The sequence below is a fragment of the Delphinus delphis genome, chromosome 3 (genome assembly GCF_949987515.2).
Source record: "Delphinus delphis chromosome 3, mDelDel1.2, whole genome shotgun sequence".
Taxonomy (NCBI): Eukaryota; Metazoa; Chordata; class Mammalia; order Artiodactyla; family Delphinidae; genus Delphinus; species Delphinus delphis.
In genome coordinates this window covers 57,684,476-57,699,662 of record NC_082685.1, presented here as the reverse complement: position 1 = coordinate 57,699,662, position 15,187 = coordinate 57,684,476, and the positions used below count along the sequence as shown (strand labels likewise).

General features: G+C 38.5%; 1 protein-coding gene across 1 annotated transcript in view; it reads left to right on the top strand.

The window, feature by feature from the left end:
* The window catches only part of CTNNA1 (catenin alpha 1), a 178,262-nt gene that overhangs the window by 62,188 nt on the left and 100,887 nt on the right, over nt 1-15,187 (top strand). The window contains exons 5-7 of the mRNA XM_060008762.1: nt 163-282; nt 8,403-8,669; nt 11,150-11,353. Of these exons, the coding sequence (XP_059864745.1) occupies nt 163-282; nt 8,403-8,669; nt 11,150-11,353 (591 nt within the window). The remainder of the gene's footprint in view (nt 1-162; nt 283-8,402; nt 8,670-11,149; nt 11,354-15,187) is intronic.

Below are 15,187 nucleotides of genomic sequence, written 5' to 3'. Positions count from 1 at the left end.
CCCATGTAGTAGCTGCTCAAATGTTTGAGGGCCATGTAAATTGAAGAGGAAGTTTGGATTGCTACGTGAGTAGCTGTCGAAAGGAATAAAAAATTCTAGATCTTCTTTATGTACAGACTTGTATTGTTGAGAATTTTTCTTTTGGGGGTGTGTGTTTTATAGGTAGAAGATGGTATCTTGAAACTGAGGAATGCTGGCAATGAACAGGACTTGGGAATACAATATAAGGCCCTGAAACCTGAAGTGGATAAGCTGAACATTATGGCAGCCAAAAGACAACAGGTACAACCATGATTTGGGGATACATTTAAGTTGTTTATATTATTACCTAGTGGGAAAAATCGATTTTACCTAAGTTTTCAAAAGGTACCAGTATCTCCCTCTGCTAATATAGTTCCATTAAAATATTTAGTTTATGATGTGTCCTTTCAGTATTGTTAATAAAGTTAGTATTGAGTTGTATTCATGTTTTGCTCCTATTTTGATTCCTGTGAAAATTTTACTTTAGGTAGCTTAGCAGTTTGTGATAGTGTCTGGAGAAATGATAGGCTTTTGTTCTCTGTGTTCAAGGATGAACTTGAGTTGGTGGTGGAGTTTAATTCAAACTTTTAAAAACCTTAAACTAGTCAAAACATTGGAATTACTTCTATACCAGAAAGTACCTCCCCCTCCATATTTTATAACTTTTAAAGTGTTTCTTACCATTCAAGTAGTTTTCATAGTGTTAGGAATTTGTGTTGTGTGGTATGTGGATCAGTGTTCTTATTTTTCCAGCCTTTGCTAGCCCTTTGGCATTTTGCTGTTGGGGTGCTTGAAGTCTTCCCTGTGCCCTTCCTGGATGCTGTGTGTTAGATGTGTGTTCCTTAGGGGGGATGCATGTGTCACCATCCAGCTCTTATAATTTCCATAGTCCTGGTCAAGCTTGTGCTATTCTTATTTTTAAAGAGCGCTGAGTAGATGAATTCTTTTTCTTTTTAATTAATTAATTAATTTTTGGCTGCGTTGGGTCTTCATTGCTGCATGCGGGCTTTCTCTAGTTGCGGCGAGCAGGGGCTACTCTTCGTTGTGGTGCTCGGGCTTCTTTTGTTGCGGAGCACGGGCTCTAGGCGCATGGGCTTCAGTAGTTGTGCCACGCAGGCTCAGTAGTTGTGGCTCACGGGCTTAGTTGCTCTGCAGCATGTGGGATCTTCCTGGACCAGGGCTCGAACCCGTGTCCCCTGCATTGGCAGGCGGATTCTTAACCACTGCGCCACCAGGGAAGTCCCGAATTCTTATTATTGTTAGCCAATACCTGTATTGGTTAAAATATTTTATGCTGCAGTTTACAGAAAACCCAGCTCCAAAACTGCTTGAACATTGAGGGGTTTATATTCTCACTAATTAGAAGCCCCAAGTTAGGTTAAGTGACTTCAGGGTTGTTAAATTTAAAGGCTTTGCAGTATCATCAAGCATTCAGTTTCTTGACATTTTCCAGCATTTACCATCTTCAGTGTGCCTGGCACTGGATGGCTGTAGAAGCTCTAGGTATGACATTTGCACGCATCAATATGTCCAGTGAGAAAAAAAGACTGTTTCTTCCATATGTCTCTCGTTATAAGCAAATGATCTAGAAGCCTCTAACAGATTCGCCCTAAATATGGATTGTATAACATACCCATTCCTTACTAATCATTGGTAAGAGGAAAGCAGTTAACTCTATCTGACTCAGAGTAATGAAGATCTGCCTTCTTGTCTGTGACAGTGGTAGGCTTCCTGAGAATAGAACTCTGACAGGCATGAGGAACATGGGGTCAATACTGTAAATGTCCAATATATGACAGCCTCAGCTTTGGAGACTTCAGCTTTCATTTGGTTACATTTACATTAGTATAAAATTCTACCCCACAGGGTTGAGAGAATTAAATTAAAGAATGTGTGTGAAGTATTTAATATAGTGCCAGACACTCAGTAGGCCCTCAGCAGTGGGCAGTTGGTGAATAGTAGTTATTGCTCATATTTTAAGCTGTAAGGTGTGATCAGACTGAATCTGTACATGTGACACCCTGGTTTTACATTTCCAGTACTTAATATTACACTTGATAATATAGCTAGATTTGTTGTATTGCCTGAGTAATTTAGTTAGTATAGGCTCAGTGTGCTTTTATCATTTGTCCTTGTGTTGGCTTATGTTTCCATCACATAAATCACAAGTAGGTTTTTCTTTTTGAATTCTACAGGTTCTTATTACGTATCCATTTTATACATATTGGTGTATATATGTCAATCCCAATCTCCCAATTCATCACACCCCCCCCCCACCCCGCCCCGCCACTTCCCCCCTTTGGTGTCCATACATTTGTTCTCTACATCTGTGTCTCTATTTCTGCCCTGCAAACTGGTTCATCTGTACCATTTTTCTAGGTTCCACATATATGTGTTAATATATATTTGTTTTTCTCTTTCTGACTTACTTCACTCTGTATGACAGTCTCTAGATCCATCTACGTCTCTACAAATGCCCCAATTTCGTTCCTTTTTATGGCTGAGTAATATTCCATTGTATATGTGTACCACATCTTCTTTATTCATTCGTCTGTCGATGGGCATATAGGTTGTTTCCATGACCTGGCTCTTGTAAATAGTGCTGCAGTGAACTTTGGGGTGCATGTGTCTTTTTGAATTATGGTTTTCTCTGGGTATATGCCCAGTAGTGGGATTGCTGGGTCATATGGTAATTCCATTTTTAGTTTTTTAAGGAGCGTCCATAATGTTCTCCATAGTGGCTGTATCAATTTACATTCCCACCAATAGTGCAAGAGAGTTTTTTCTTTTTGCTGGGGCTGACTGATCCGAAGAAGAACTTGTTGTATGATAGTATGGTAATTTTATAAATATGGCAAGCTGGCCAAATTATGTTCACAATTTATTTTACTTAACATTCTTGATATAAGTTCTCTTTTGAATATGTGAAATGAATGTTAGTTATATTTAAAAAATAAAGTTTGGTGAATAGTCTTACTGTCTTAAAACCTAGTCTGATTTTGACTTATGAAGACTTACTATTTTTTATTTTTGCGGTATGCGGGCCTCTCACTGTTGTGGCCTCTCCCGTTGCGGAGCACAGGCTCCGGACGCGCAGGCTCAGCAGCCATGGCTCACGGGCCCAGCCACATGGCGGCATGTGGGATCTTCCCGGACCGGGGCACGAACCCGTGTCCCCTGCATCGGCAGGCGGACTCTCAACCACTGCGCCACCAGAGAAGCCCCAAGACTTAATATTATTTGAGGAAAGTGAGAACATTTAGACTGACACTACTGCATATCTTTGCAAAATGGTGGAATAAGTAAATTGATGATGTTCTTGAGATAAACACAATAATAGTCCAGAATTTTGTATGCTACTGGAGAAACTTACTGGAAAGTAATGCTGCCTGAGTTTTAATTCTGTGTGCCATGAATCCATGAAGAGTTCCTTCATAATCCCTGGTGTATTTAAAAAAAAAAAAAAAAGTAGTGAATTTCAAACATTTCCCAAATAAGATGTCATAAAAATCTTGAAATTATTAGTTAACATGCCAGATGATCTTCTGTTAGCACCTCCATGTCTGTTTTCTGACCTTGGTCACCCTGCTCTCTGCCCCAGGGACCTGACCTGTCTGGACTGCATCCAGGGGCTTCTTTGCTCTCTGGCTTCTGATTGGGTTGGCCACTGGGAGCGCTATTAGGAGATCAGAGGACAGTGAGGATAGGGTTTTATCCCTCCCTGCTGGTTGCCCTGGGTTGCTAAAAGTCATAGCCTCTCTTGGGTGGTATTCTCCCCACACCTCACTTCCTGGGTTCTGGTAACTGCTGCCTCGTTTTGTCTCTTTGGGCCTAAGTGCCCTAATAGCCTGTGGTTTTCCTGAACTTTGCCCATACCTTTTGTAGCATAGTCCCTAAACCATCTTTGAATTGCCCAGCTTGATTTTACCATCTGTTTTCTGTGGGTATCTTTTTTTTTTTAAATTAATTAATTAATTAATTTGTTTGCCTGCGTTGGGTCTTAGTTGCGGCACTTGGGCTCTCTAGTTGTGGTGCATAGACTTAGTTGCCCCGCGACATGTGGGATCTTCGTTCCCAGACCAGGGATTGAACGCGCGTCCCCTGCATTGGAAGGTGGATTCTTAACCATTGGGACCACCAGGGAAGTCCCTCTGCTGGTATCTTGAGTGATACGTTTTAAAGTTTGTCTTGGGTTTGTAGTATGTCATGGTCATTTATAGTTTTCCTTGGACCTAATTCTTTAACCTTTAGCCTTAGCCTCCTACAGTAGAATTTGTTGAATAGGCTGGCTGTGGGTGCCTGTGTGCCTTCTGATCGTAAAGTGACTTTTTATAGGGCCTGGGCCTTGGTGTATATTTCTATAAACTAGTGCTGTTTTTGGGAATTAAACTCAACTCATTTTATCCTAAAGTACCAGCCTGGTGGAAATTTCATGCTCCCTTTTAGATACTGCCCATTGGCCTCCTTCAGTTACTGGTCACAATTTTGCACATGTGTTTTCTGGCAGAATTCCTCTACTGCTGTATGCTTAGTACTCTGGACTGTTTTCACCTTTGACCTTTCCTTCTCTTCCCGGGTTTGGTGTATAATAATTTACCTCCTCATCAAGCCTTTTATATTTGCAGGCAGCCCTAGTCTAGAAAAAGGGTGTTTCCTCAAGAGCAGTATTTGGATGTGATATGTGTACTTGGATGCTTTAGCCTCCCTTGTACCATTTAAGCAACAGCCACCCAGTGAGGAAATGTTGAACCTTATGAGATATACAGGCACTCTGGGATTTACCTATTTGTCTCTAAGGTTTTTCTGGAACATGGCATGGGGGTGAGGATGTTGCTGAAAATAATAATGAATAACTTTAAAAAGGTGTTTACTATGTGCTAAACACTGTTACAGTTCCTTGATAAACACGAATTTGTTTAATTTTTACAAAAACAGTATAAGGTAGATCCTATAATTGATCAGATATTAGTTTTTATACGTGAAGGAACTGTATGTAGCATAGAGAGGTTAAGTAATTTGGCATAGACATTCATCTAGTAAGTGGTGGAGCCAGGTTTTGAACCTAGGCTTGTCTGGCTCCAGAGGACAGGGATTTTGTTTAAACTGCTACTATAATCCCTAATGCCTAGAACATTGCCTGGATACAATAGTGTTCAATAAATATTTGTTTAACTAAAGAGAGAATAACCCATTTTGCTGTACTGCAGATCCATCCTGGAATGGGATTCTGTGTGTGACCATAATCTGTTACTTTCTTGGGCTAGAATATTATTTGCTGACTAGAAGTTTTGAATTTCTATTAGGCTGCAGGCTCTTATTTGACTGTAAGGGTGAAATAGATGGCAGAGGTAAGGATCTGCCAGAATCCACCCTCGTTCCTGTGAAGAGGACTACCTCTGCCTTACATTTTCAATTCTGCCTCCCCAATATGCTAAAGATGGAATACTTTGATGTTTACAATCTACCCACCCAGGTACATGAGTTTGTTGAAATAGGTTTGGTAAAAATGTTGTGCTTCTTACCTAGTCTGTGAACTCTTTCATGATTATTTTTCTGAAAGCCTGAACAGACAAATTGGTAATGGATAGTACTGCCACTGTTTTATGTGTAAATCACCTGTACTGGATGGGTTTGACCATGGACCATTTCTTTAAGTATAGTCATTTGAATCCAAGAGAAGACATCTGATCAAAAGTATCTGTGGGGACTTCCCTAGCTGTCCAGTGGTTAAGACTCTGTGGGGGGGTCACGGAGTTCGATCCCTGGTTGGGGAACTAAGATTCTGTATGCTGCGCGGTGTGGCCAAAAAAAAAGTATCTATGGCTACAGTTTTATATTGTTAAGAGGGACATGAGAGGAAACTTTCACTTGAATTTCCAGGTCTTGGTTAGAAAGTGTTATGGATTGCTTAGAATTTAGCTTCTGTTTCTTGGTCACTGCATGTGATAGTTGGTCCGAATTATGTTGAAAGGGGTCATTTCCACTTTATGTTTTCTGTTTGTTCCTGAGTCTATTTGAAATATAACTGGATTGGTCAGATTGGTGAATCATGAAGGCTGAAGTAGACCAAGGAACTCTATAATTTTCTAAGTAATCTATTACACTGCTTAATAGCTCACTTTTTTTTCACTAATCTGGGTTACTTATCAGGACTATATATCTTGAAAAGAATTCTTATGATTGATCATTATTATAGTAAGTCGTGCTGCCTTGTGATAATGTCTATTTTCCTATCTTAACAAAACCTAGTTTCTTTGTCCTATGGCAAAAGCAATTCTAAAGAGAGAAAATAGAACACCTTAGCAGTTAGGACAAACGATGGTGGCTGTCATTTTCATCATAGATTAAAATATATCCCCCGTACTTTTCAAAGAAGTCTATCAAAGATACATTGTGATGAGGGCAAGACATTTAGAAAATGCCACACAGAACGTGTACACTAGCTGTTTACGCATGATGGTGAGCCCTAGACCTTTGTCATAGTTGAAATGATCGTCGACTCTCTAAATCCATGGGGTCCTATTTCTGAGTATTGAACCTGATGTAGTCTTTGGAAAGGTAGGAGTTTATCATACCAGGCCAGGCAGCGGCTTTAGGAAAGTCAGATGTTGAATAGTAATTTTGGCACCTATTATAACTTTAGGTGACCACAAGTGTCTTTGCTAACCTTTACAAGAGGCTGTACTGATATCTAGGTTATAGATACTTAGGAAGAATGCCAAAATTGATTGCAAAACATTTTATAAAACAAAGGACATTATTAACTGCTTAAACGCAAATGCCTCCTTAGAAAACTTAAAAGTCCCTGAGGTTGTGGTGAGGGCAAGACATTTAGACAATGCCATACAGAACACGTGCACCAGCTGTTTAAGCATAATGGTGAGCTCCAACCACCTGTCATAGCTTGAGTCTTGAAATGATCACTGATTCTCAAAATCCACAGGGTCCTGTTTATGAATATTTAGCCTAATGTATGGTGCTACAGGGCATTTGGAGTGCTGTGTGCTATTGCTTGCAAATTCAGATTACAAATGAGAAAAGAATTCTAGGAGGAAAAGTAAGCTGTCATATTATACAAGGTTTGAATAAAGATGCAAACCTAAAACATATAGTGAGATGAAGTTTCAGGAAAAGGGAGGAGGTTTGGTGTTCTAATGCTTAATCAGGAACTCATTTAGAAAGATGAGCCATTAAACAGCTGTCAGACTTTAAGTTGAGTAATTGACTTTGGCCTTTCTAAGTCAGTTTTCTCTTACTGTTTGTACATGTAATACTCATTTTAAAAACATTTAAATTTGTACTCTAGGATTCAGTTGGTGACATTAACATTGAAATTCTAGGAACACACGTAAAATAGAGTTGGAACAGTTGGTGGTCAGTTATGGTTATCACTTATATTTCTCTTCTGTGGTGGCAGTCCACATTTACTGAAGACTTAGTTTTCTCTGAGTAATTGCAGTAACATAGGGGTACCAGAAATACCCCCTTTCCATCTTGCTTATTATTGGTATCACTTAATTATCACTTAGCATATTCACCCAGTTTACCAAGTAGATGCTGGTAGTTGAATCCATGTTAGGAACCTCAAATCCTTTTAACTCTGAATTATAATTATGGGGTAGAGGAAATTGAAAAAGGACAGTTTCACCTAAGACTACATGTCTATAGAGTATTACAGTGAAATACAAACCTTTTGGATTAAAGTCATGGAGTCCATGAGCCTCAGCTTTATGCCTTAATAATCCGGGTCCTAAGGTGGTCTTTGGGATGTGGGAGGGGAGATGTTCTGTACTTGGGAGAACAGCCTGCCACATCCTCACCTGGCTGGTTTGCGTAGTTTGTGTAAACTTGTGGTATCCCATCCCAAATTTCATAAAAATCTTTCAGTGAACTTTTATAAGTTAATAAAAAAGAAATCCTCTTAATAAGTTTTACTGTGTTTAAATGTGTCTCTGATTTTTCTATTTTGGTTGGAATAGGTACATCCATCTTTATAAAGTTGTAATCAAGATGCTAGTCAGTTTTGTTTTGTTTTTTATTTAGTGCTGTTCTAGATGCTTTACATGCATTGTTCCATTTAATCCTCAAGACAATTGTAAGAGGTAATATTATTGCTCCTATTTTACAGAAGGTGAAACTGAGGATGGAGAGTTTAAATAGTATCATAATAGTAAAAATTAGAGCTGGAGATTCAAATTCAGGTCTGTGTGTTTTGGAAAAGTTTGAACTCTTACCTACTAAGCCATACTGCCTCCTTTGTGATGAGCTTTCAAGCCAGGCTGTTAATGAAAATATTGTCTAATTAGTAGAAATTCTAACTTTTCAGAATTCACTGACAAATTTTTATGAGTAGAACCCATATTCTTGTTTTACTCTTGTAGGAACTGAAAGATATGGGCCATCGTGATCAGATGGCTGCAGCCAGAGGAATCCTGCAGAAAAACATTCCAATCCTCTATACTGCATCCCAGGCATGCCTACAGCACCCTGATGTCGCAGCCTATAAGGCCAACAGAGACCTGATATATAAGCAGCTGCAGCAGGCGGTCACAGGCATTTCTAATGCCGCCCAGGCTACTGCATCAGATGATGCCTCCCAGCACCAGGGTGGAGGAGGAGAACTGGCATATGCCCTCAATAACTTTGATGTAAGTTATACTTGGGAGGAGACTACAGGCTCTTGACCATCCCTCAAAGTTAACAGATTTCTGGGGAAATGTGATCAAGGTTTCTCATGAAAGCTCAATTTCTCCTTAGATTTGTAGTCTAAGTTGAAAGAGATTTTATGAACCATCAGTCTACTTGACCTTGACTTGGCCTAAAGCATTTTATCTTTTCTTCCCCCTCCCCTTCCTCCTCTTCTTCTCCTTCCCTTCTCTTTTCTTTTTTAGTTTTAATCTTCTGAATTCTTTTATGCAACTTGTGTTTCCTATGAGGTCATTCTTTGGTGAAGATATGAATTTGGTTCATTTCAATCAAGACTTTAACCTTCTGGTAGATATGAAGTTATGGGAGATACAGAGGCAAAGTGCACTTAGGCTCTGCCCTCCAGGGGCTCACAGTCAGTGAGAGATACAGACACATCATAAGTGACTACGGCATTAGTGCTGTCATCTTAATCTGACTTGTCTGCCTAGATACACTTCTCTTCTCAATGACTAAATAATAGACAAAATTTAATCAAGTGGAAGCAAATTTAGGATTAAAATACTTCCTTAGCATAATGCCATATAATTACCTTTTATAGATGATGCCCCAGATCTGTTCTGTGTATATATTCTGTGTATACACTATCCTATGTATCAACTTTAATCTTAATTTTTGGGCGTGTGTTTTATGGTTTTAAATTCCTACCCACAATGCCTCATGGCTTCCAGTAGATGGCAGCAGTTTAAGATTTTTTTTAAAGTGGTTTTTTTTCTGTTTGTTTTTTTAGACCAACTGTTATGTTATTTTTTTTTTTTAATTAACATAAGGGAAAATTGCCTTCCAGGTGACCAGCATCCTTTCATTAGCAGGAGTGCTTTGAGGTATAGAATCAATATAATGGAGTGCATTTTAACAGTTTTTTCTGGTCTTTACTTTTCTTTCCTTTGTCTCACCCCTTTACTTTGTCTTGGGTAAAGACAGTATTAAGCCTAAAGACCATGATGTTAGAACTGAATTTTTACCCTGGAGCCTTAAACATTAAATGACTTTATGGCAAACTCTTAAGATATATCTTACAATTAACTGGCACTGTTGTTTTTCCCCTTCAAATTTGGTAGTATTAGGTACTGCCCCCTTCAAGGCGGTACAGATTACATTTTGCCCTAAGTTGAGTAATGTCTATCAGAGGTCACTTAACCTCTTAAGGCTACAGTGAAACTTCATTCATAAAATGACAGGGTTGGACTAAACGGTTACAGGTCTGTTGAAGTTCTATGACTCTATGTTAAAATTCTTTGACCATTCATTCTTCATTCCTGTTGGTCATTGAGAAGAAGATGTTATGTATTCAGTTTTGACCAGAGAAATACTGCAGTAACTTAATCTGGTAAAAAAATAATCAGCTAAAGTGTAGGTTAATAATAAACCGAAGGAATTGTATGTTTAATTTTGAAACTGACGGTTCTTTGGAAGGGAAAGAAGACGTGTACTTATTGGAAAAGGGCAAGCTTTTTTTAGAGAAAAAACTTGGCATTTAAACTGAGATCAATAAGAGCATAGTTAGTATAAAGAAAAATTAAAGGCAAAATATTTGTACAGACATTTATTGGTGTAAGGATAAATTGTATCAAGTGGAGAAGTTTGAGGAAGGCCAGTAGATCTTGTCCTGGGGGTGTTGATGTTTGACCTAGTACCTATAGCTTACTTGTGACCTGACCTCACTCATCAGTGGTAAAGCTGGATTTAAGTGGAGTCAGGGGAGTGAAGGGAAGACAGAAGAAGGATTTATTCTTTTGCGGGCAGTTGTACCTCAGAGAGTGGCTTTGTTGGGACAGGTTCCTGTCATCTCTTACAGAATACCTGGAGGTCTTTCAGCAAAGCAAGTCTCTAGTTTGGAATTAACAGGATAAATTTGAGACTGAATTGTTTATAAGCTTTAATGAAATGTATAAGATGAAGAAAATTGAAATTGATTATAAATTCATTACTTTCTGAAACTTTGAAGACAGAAGTCAGTGTTTTGTTTTTATTTATTTTTTGTGGTGAAACAGTTCTGCTAACGTCGTGTAGCAGTTTTATACTCAGTACATAGAAAAGAACAAGAGTGCTAATGTTTATTTTCCTTGTAATTCTCATTTGGTAACTTACTATTACTGCATAGGCTGACCTTTAGATGTTCAGATTAAGTAATGTGAACATGATTTTTATGCCGACATATTTCTGTTTGCATTTGTGGTATTGTACCTTATTCAGGCCCCATTCCGCTGGATAGTATTGCTTCCAGCGTCTTCTTTGAGAAGTAATCCACCATAGGCCAACTTGTGTGGGATGCCCCTCATCTGCCAAGAAGTATAACTTTGTTTCAGGCATTGGAATTTTTATGTTATATATTGGTGTTCCTAATCAACACTTTCCTCACCTTCTTGAATATTGGAGGGGATAGAGATTACACTAGCATTCAATAATGCTTCCTTTGCAGAAACAAATCATTGTGGACCCCTTGAGCTTCAGCGAGGAGCGCTTTAGGCCTTCCCTGGAGGAGCGCCTGGAAAGCATCATTAGTGGGGCTGCCCTGATGGCTGATTCATCCTGCACACGTGATGACCGGCGTGAGAGAATCGTGGCAGAGTGTAATGCTGTCCGCCAGGCCTTGCAGGACCTGCTCTCGGAGTACATGGGCAATGTGAGTAAGAGGAATTTTCTATAGCAGATGTTGGATCTGAGGTGTTTTTCAGAACTTTTCTTTGAAGTAACAGGAGTTTTCCATAATAATTGTTGGGTCTTAACTATACATGTTAAGAGGTCTTTTAACTATACATGTTTTAACTATACATGTCAAATATGTTTTAACTATATATGTCAAATATGTTTTTAGCTTCTTGACTCTTGGGTGGAGTAAAATTTTTCAAGGAATGGATAAATGGCTTTCTGTAGTGCCCCCTTTCTGCCCAACATTTTGGTGTGAAAAATTTTAAACTTACAGAAATCATATAATGAACACCCATCAACCCTTTATCTAGATTCACCAATTAACATGTAAATACATGTGCATGTTTGTGTGTATAAATATATGCATGTATATGTATATATACACATATACAACCTTTTTTATTTTTATGAAACATTTGAAAGTAAGTTGCGGACATTGTATTGCTTCACCTAAATATTTCAGCATGTGTCTACTAGGGATAGTAACCTTCAATGCCCCTAAAATTCCATTATCACATGTAGGTGGCCATCTAATTTTGGGCAAAATGGAATGCTGAAAATATTCATAGTTGATGAAGTTATTTGAATAAGCCATGTGCAGTGCTATAAGAGTAAGTAATTGCCAAGTAGAGAGGTGTATTAGGTGAACTGAGTAGTGTTTTTTAATTTTTAAGGTTTGTGTTTAAAAACCAGTGCTGTGAAATTGGATACCTGACAATTTTTTTGTCATAGAAAATACTGTATCTGTTGATTTCTTTTCTGTATTGTTAATGTCTTCTTTTTTCCTTCCCTAATACTTCTTTCATTCCAGTTATTTAATGCTGGTTTAGGGTTAGTGTAGTTTAGACCTTGTACCCAGTATTTTACTGTGGCAAAGAAGGAATAAATTAAATAAAAATTATATAAAATCATTTTAAAGGGAAGAAGGACAATGCAGATTAGTTCTCACTAGTGATTTTTCCCTATTTAATAGTTTTCACAAAAAGCTCCTTGGTACTTTCTCATTTGTTCATTTGCCATACATCTTGTTTGTTCACTTATATTCTTATATAAGTGAACATATAATGGTGAGTCATGATGGAATTCCTAGGGTGAAGATGAATGCTTTCCTTTGTTTATCTTGTTTCTACCATATTGTGAAATTAGTGAAGCATATTGAATTTTTTTAAGCCATTGCCATGTTTTGATCGTATGCAGTCTACCTCAGAAAAATGAGATTAGAGGCTTAGTTAAATCAAATGGAAAAAGTGGTTGATAAGTCACAGTGAAAATGTGGGACACATTTAAAAATGCATATATAAGCCTGAAAATCAGAAAATATAAAAAAATGAATAATTTGAAGACTGGCTCAGGGAAACAAAGACTCATGGCATGTATGTGAATCAGTTATCTACTATCGTGTGCTGAAGTGGTACGAAAGTGTCCAATGCAGTTATGATTGGGAAACCACTTTAAAAACAGCCTTTGTGGGGAAGAGTATGTGATAAATCTGTTCTCATTCCTCCATACTAGAGTTTCCTAACCAGTCTAAAAGATATTCTTTGAGTCTTGGGGTTGGTCACATCTTGGACTAGCCATCTCTGATCATGAGGTACCTCCTAGATTCTCCCCAGAATGCCAGACAAAAAGTACTTTCTATTTTGCGCCATGGATGTAAGTAATGGTGGGAGATACTCATTTATACTGAAGATAAGGAGACCATAACAGCACTCTTACATAACATTTTATTATGTAAGTGAAAACTAGAACAGTGATTGATGTCAGGCTGAAATTTAAGGATTATGGTGGGGGTTTTGAAAGAAATTCTCTTAGTATTCAGAAATATATTTTAGAAGATGATTTCTGAACACATTTCTTCTAAAGATAAAAATATTTAGTTTCCTTGAATTGACTCACATAACAGTGATCAGGCTGTGTCCTGTCAAAAAGTGATGGAGTGAGGATAAAGGGGGAGGGCAATGAAGCACATTTGAAGAAAGCTTAGAATGGTAAAAGGGTCTGCAAGAAGCAGAATCAACTAGGGATAGATTTTTGCTTATTTATGAAGCATTCAAGAACAGTTAGAACCTCCAGTGACAGAACTTCACCGGCAGTATCTTCCTGTCACTCAGTTCATATTGAGTATGTGTCATCTGCAGAGTAGTGTGCTGTGTAAAAGGAGGAATGAGGCATTGATCCCTCCCTTCTGAAACATACAGCATCTCTACAGAACATTTATTGGGAGTACCATCATAGGTACTACTAAAATACCATGGGGATTGCAAGGAGGATGAGATTATTTCTAGCTGGAATGGAGTATTTATTTTATAATCTTTGTATTGAGCTTTACCTTGATTTTAAAAAAATGATTCACTTTAAGTTTTGATTATTTCTTTTGAAAAATATTAGATAAATAATTATGGTATGTGGAGAATTGAGACAGTCTGGATTAATTAAAACTGGTTCAGTACTTAGAACTTTGTTGACAGAGTGGTAAAATCCAGAAAGGTTCACGTATTTTTACTTTTTTTCATTTCCTGGGTTCTCTCAGTCATGTCATGATTTTTATAGATACATACTTTTTTTTTTTTTTTTTTTTTTTTTTTTTTGGTGGGATCTTCCCGGACCGGGGCACGAACCCGTGTCCCCTGCATCAGCAGGCAGACTCTCAACCACTGCACCACCAGGGAAGCCCCTAGATACATACTTTTAAAAAAATCTTGTAATTTCTTGAGCCTTCCTTCTTCATCCTGTGTTGCCACTTATCAAGTTACATTGGTGTTTCCTCTAAGGCAATGATTCTTTTTCTTTTTAAAATTTAATAAAGTTTTATTTTTCCAGAATGTACAGTTGGTGGGATAAGGCAATGATTCTTAACTTTGGATGCACATTAGAATCCCTGGGGGGCTTCCCTGGTGGCGCGGTGGTTAAGAATCTGCCTGCCAAGGCAGGGCACATGGGTTCAAGCCCTGGTCCGGGAAGATCCCACATGCCGCGGAGCAGCTAAGCCCGTGCGCCACAACTACTGAGCCTGTGCTCTAGAGCCTGCGTGCTCTAGCTACCAAAGCCCGCGTGCCTAGAGCCGGTGCTCTGCAACAAGAGAAGCCACTGCAATGAGAAGCCTGCTCACTGCAATTAGAGAAAGCCCACATGCGGCAACGAAGACCCAACGCAGCCAAAAAAAAAAAAAAAAGCTTTTTCTGAAAAAGAAACTTTTAGAAATCCTGATGTCTAGGTTGTACCCAAATTAAGTCAGAATCACCAAATTGAGTTCCAGGCATCAGTATTTTTAAAAGTTCCCCAGGAGATTCCAATGTGCAGTTAAGGTGGAGAAAGTGCTACGATGGTTTATTGCATTTGTCCTTTTTTGTCTCCACTGCTGTTGTCTTATTCCAGGCTGTATTCACTTTCTCCACTTCAGTTTGTTCTGCCTGCTCAGGCCAGTCTGAGCTCATGCCTTCAGTAGGACATTGTTCATTGTGTTATTGAAATTCCCTTCCTACTTGTTTAAACCTAACCTGCCCTTCCTTCAAGGCCCACATTTCCCCCCCATCTCTTTGCTGAAGGCCATTTCAGACTACACCATTCTACATTATTTCTTTGTAGCTTGAAGTTTTGCGCTCAATTGTTTACTTCCTTGAATCATTGCTCAACTGTATTTCCTATATCCATGTAATTTCTGCAACTAGGTTTTAAGCTTTTGAAAGATGGGAACTATTTAAAAAATATTCTTTCAGGGTCTAGTATAATGGTAGTAGAGATACTCAATAGGTGCTTGCTTAACGAACTCACGCTGAATTGGGAGAATGGGTAAAGTGAACAGTTTGGG